Below are 5000 nucleotides of genomic sequence, written 5' to 3' on the forward strand. Positions count from 1 at the left end.
AACACTGACACTGATCATCTGAAATCTCTGTCAGTCACTGCTTCATAGAAACTTAACTTTTCTTAAAGATTAAATTCTGATTGGTTAGAGGATCAAACCTCCACAATCTAATGTTTTACAAACTTAAATCAGGGCTGGATCAGTGACTAACAAGCCTCTAACCCTCTACAACACACCGCCTCACCTGAGGGATGCCTGGTAAAGCTGCTTCAGGTGTGCTGTGGCTCCAAAGTGTTTTCTACCACTACAGGCCTGAAAACTCGTTTCAGTGAAACATTTGCACGTGTCATTAAAACGGCACAAAAGAGACGTGCAGGTCGCCGCTCTGAGCTTCGACAGTGGAAACAGCAGAAGAAGACGACAGGAGGGAGAATGCCGCCTGGAACAGACGCCCAGTGGCAGCTTCATGCCCACAGCCTGCGTCCAGAGACCGATGTTAACTGATGTTATTAGATTTGTATGACAGCTGGACTCATCGGGCTCCCCCCACCACCCCAACCCCCCTTCTGCACTGTCACACACACATTTTCATATTCATGTGTATAAATAAAGATCTGTGTCTGCAGCAGCTGCCAGTTCTACAGCAGAGACACATCAGCAAACCAGAGTCCAGAACCTGGACTCTCGCTCTGCCAGAGTCCATCTGTGTTCCTTCTGAGACACTTCAAGCATAAATACCCCTTGAAATATGTTGAATATAAGGGAACAAAAACACTTCAAGTGTCGGTTTCTGTGGATCAAGTGGAAACTTATTCAATGATTCATCTACTCAATGATTGTTTTCTGTATTGATTGATATGATGTGGTTATTTTCACAACAAATCAATTCATCGTTTGGTTGATGAAAGTCTTTCATTGTAGATTTAGAAACAGGAAAAGCAGCAGCTGAAACAACCGATCGATTATCAACTAACTGATCATTTCAGCTCCACATCAGTTATCCAGATCATTTATGGTAGAGGTCATTTAAAAGGGTCAAACATCTGATCCTGCCTCAAATACTGGATCAGGTCTCAGAGAGTACATGAGTCTACGCACTGATCTGACGCCACATATTTATAATAAACTTTATATTTTCACACCTGGATGAAACAGCAGTTTTCCCACAAATCAATTCTTCTTCACACAGGAAGTTGTGCTGTGCAGCCACTGGCAGCTACTGTTATAGAGCAGCGAAGAAGAATTGATTTCTGGTAAATAGCGTAATGTTAGCCGTTAGCAAAATGTCATCAATATGCTACACTGGAAAGTCCCACCAATAAAAAGGCTTTTTATTTTGAAGGGGCGGTGTAGGAAGTGTTATTTATTCCTAGATTTATTTTTCATGACTGACCATCAGATTAGATCATAAGATTCTATGTTTCTGTTCATGTTTTACTGAAGTTTAACCTGACTCAGTGACTGTTTGGTCTCTAACTGCTGAGCAGGTGGTGGACGGAGCCTGTTACAGATGTTTCTGTGGAAACAGCTGGAGCAGAAAACAACGCAGAGAGAGCAAAGAGACTGAAACAGAGCAGTCGCGTCTGAAACGAAAGGTTCAGCTGAGTCTCCTGAACATTAAACACATCCACTGGTTTTGTAAAATATGGATTTTGTGGACTTACTCTGGGCTCTTGGGGTAGAAGGGCAGGGTGACGTGGCTGAGGGCGCTGATGTCGCAGGCGGTTGGCTCTGCGGAGATGGCCTGCCTCTTGCTGCGATGCTGGTCCGGCTGGAGAACGAGGCTCTGCTGCTGGGCCTGGACCTGTTGGGCGGTGGCCGGCCGGATCACGGACCGGTACTTGTCCAGCTCGTTCTGCAGCCGCTGGATCAGCTCGTCCTTCTGATCCAGCTCCAGCTCCAGCTCATCGATCAGGGCGTCTCGCTGCCGCAGCTCCTCGATCTTCTCCTGAAGGGCATACTGAAGGTCCCGCAGGGTGCCCATTGGTCCTGTGGGAGGGCCCTGAGGAGTTCTCAGGGTTCGTCTAGACCTTCTGGGGTTTCCCTGTGGTCCCCAGATTTTCTCTGAATCTTGAAGGTTCCTGAAGATACTAAATTCTTAGGATCCTCAAGGTCTTCTGCTGTCCCCTAACTTTGTTAAGGTGTTGTGGGTTCTCAGGTTTCCTTTGAGGTTCCCCTGGGCACTTCAGAGTTTAGTGTTGGGATATTCAAGGTCTATTAACATGCTCCAAGTCCAAGTGTTTGTGATTTCTAGAGCTCATAATGGTACTTCAGTTTCCTCCTGATTATCAGGGACCTAAGATACCACTTACTTTCATCAAGGTGTTGCCAATCCCTCTAGGATCCCTCACATGTGTTCTCTGGGTTCCTCTAGGATCTATCATTCCTCAGACGGAGCTTTCTAAAGAGTCGTCGGGGATCTGGAGTTCTCCGTCAGAGGTTCCAGGTTCTCTGTAGTACACAGATTTTCTCTTGGTCTGGAAAGTATCTGTAGTTTCTCAGGGAGACCCTTTTCTGTTTCTGGGGGTTGTTGTTCTTGAGTCCTTCAGGGTTTTAAGGCACATCAAGGTTTCCAAGGATGTCTCCTACTGTGGTCCTTAAAATCCCTACAGTCTGCAGGAGCTCTGCGCTTTATGGAGAACATGTGATTTTAGACAATAAAGAAAACAACTGGTCCTCAGGTTCTTCTCGGGTTTTTCCTTCAGCCCCTCAAAATCAAATCCTGATCTGACACAAACTGGATGAAGGAACTTTCAGCACCACAGGGTTCCCTGTCCTCCAGGAAACAAGATCACAGCAGAACACCAGCAGAACATCTGGCAGAGGAGAACTGGTCTGACAGCAGGTCCTCACGGATCCGCGAGTTTCAGGAGAATCCAGGTGAGAGGTTTAAATCCGGAAACACGGGCTCCGTCAGGTGGTGGAGGAAAAGTAGAAACGTGACTTTAAAAATCCGCAGCGCGAAGAGAAAAAGATTCACCCCGAGCCGCGGGAACCCCGAGCACATGAACGTCTCACGTCACTTCTCCCGGTTTGAGCCTCGATGTTCACACCGGCTGAAACCGAAACCTTCCGTTTAAACCGAGTGAGGCTGAAGACGACACCTGCTCATGTGCGACTTCTCCTCCGTGAGAAGGCAGGAAACCGAGTCCGCCGGGGGGGGGGGGGGGCAGAACCAACAGCTGCAGATCCCCAGTGATCCGGAGTCCGGAGGGGGTGCGGACCTGCAGGTCTGCTCCGGTTCGATCGGCTTCATTAGTTTCATGAGTTGAAGGCGGAGCAGCAGGAGGTTTACAGAGGAGTGAAGCAGAAGTTGCTCTGCCTCAACTCCTCCTCCTCCTCCTCCTCCTCCTCCTCCTCACCTGTCCTCCTCTGTCTGCTCTTCATCAGTCTTCACTTCTTTCTTTTCTTTGGTTCTGGGAGGATCCCTCCCTTTTTATGTCCGTGTCTGGTTTGACAGCAGTGGATGAAAAATATCCGCAGATTCATTTGACTAGTTAGTTTCTAGACCTCTGTGTGTCAGGGCCGGACTACAATCCTAGAGGAGCCCGGGGCCCCTGTTGGCCCCCTCTCTGTGTGTAATAGTTGCAGCCTTTGTTAAAGGTTGTGTAAACCGTCGCTGTGCACCACCGGGATCTCAGACAGAACAAACACAAAGATGTGAAATGATCACAACGTGACACAACACAGTTGAAGCAAATGTGAACATTTGGCCTCTGTCACGGGTCAGATTAACGGACGAGGAGGTGGACGTGATCGATCAGTGATCAATGAGTGTGAAGGTTGTGTGTGTGGATGGTAGAAAACTGAGGCGATGATTCACTTCATGTTGTTTAACCTGTGCTGCTGCTGTTTGACTTTATTCTGAATTAAAACCAGTGAAGATCAGCTGATGAAACATCATGTTCTCCTCACTTCACACTGAGCAAACAGGAAGTCCGTCTGCTGTCCTGTGGCGCCGCCTGCAGGCACCGTCCCCACACTGCAGCCCGTCCACAAGACACAGACCAGCAGCTGCAGACACAGAGATGAGTCTGACAACAGCACAACACCACACAACACCACACAACACCACACAACACAGCACCACACAGCACAACACCACACCACACAACACCACACAACACAACACAACACCACACAACACAACACAACACCACACAACACAACACAGCACCACACAGCACAACACAACAGCACAACACAACACCACACAGCACCACACAGCACAACACCACACAGCACAACACAACAGCACAACACAACACCACACAGCACAACACCACACAGCACAACACAACACAACACCACACAGCACAACACAGTACAACACAACACAACACAACACAGCACAACACCACACAGCACAACACCACACCACACAACACAACACAACACAACACAGCACAACACAACACAGCACAGCACAGCACAGCACAACACAGCACAACACAACACAACACAACACAACACAACACCACACCACACAGCACAACACCACACAACACAACACAACACAACACAACACTACACAACACAACACAACACTCCCCCTCTCTCTCCTCTCTGTGAACTTTAACCTTCTCCACGTTTCTCTGCCGCAGTAAAACGTTTCATCAAACTCTGTCCTGTAAAAAACGAGCCCATAGGTCGTCTGTGCAGTGTCTATTATTGTAACCATGACAACCATGTACGGGGGGCCTGCCAGGGGGCGCTGCTTCAGGAGACACTGCTGTGGGCTGTGGATGTTCAGGTTGGAGGAGTTGAGGAGTTTAAACTGTGTCCAGGTTTCCTGTGTGTGTCCTGTCTCATGTATCAGATGCACATTTATTTAAAATGCAACGTGTGGAAAACAACGTTGTTTTTTATAAACTCAACTCTGAGGTTGAAACCAGTTTTTTTCCTTTTTGTGTTGGATGAGCTGAGGCTCTGTGCACACCAGTCAGCTTCATCCACACTCGTCACACTGTTGATTATGGAATACTGAATTCATAAATACATCAATATGAAATAAATGAATATACATTAATAAATAAATACAGCTATAAAATAAATCCTGA

General features: G+C 47.5%; 1 protein-coding gene across 1 annotated transcript in view; it reads right to left on the minus strand.

Annotated features, from left to right (window-relative positions):
• LOC139608413 (cGMP-dependent protein kinase 1-like) overlaps positions 1 to 3682 on the minus strand; it is a 50759-nt gene extending 47077 nt beyond the window's left edge. The window contains exon 1 of the mRNA XM_071462124.1: positions 1605 to 3682. Within this exon, the coding sequence (XP_071318225.1) occupies positions 1605 to 1924 (320 nt within the window). The 5' untranslated portion in view covers positions 1925 to 3682. The remainder of the gene's footprint in view (positions 1 to 1604) is intronic.
• Between the last annotated feature and the right edge of the window lie 1318 nt (positions 3683 to 5000).

Source organism: Trachinotus anak, unplaced genomic scaffold (assembly GCF_046630095.1).
Source record: "Trachinotus anak isolate AG129_WGS33_773 ecotype Australia unplaced genomic scaffold, CSIRO_AGI_Tana_v1 ptg000025l, whole genome shotgun sequence".
Classification (NCBI taxonomy): domain Eukaryota; kingdom Metazoa; phylum Chordata; class Actinopteri; order Carangiformes; family Carangidae; genus Trachinotus; species Trachinotus anak.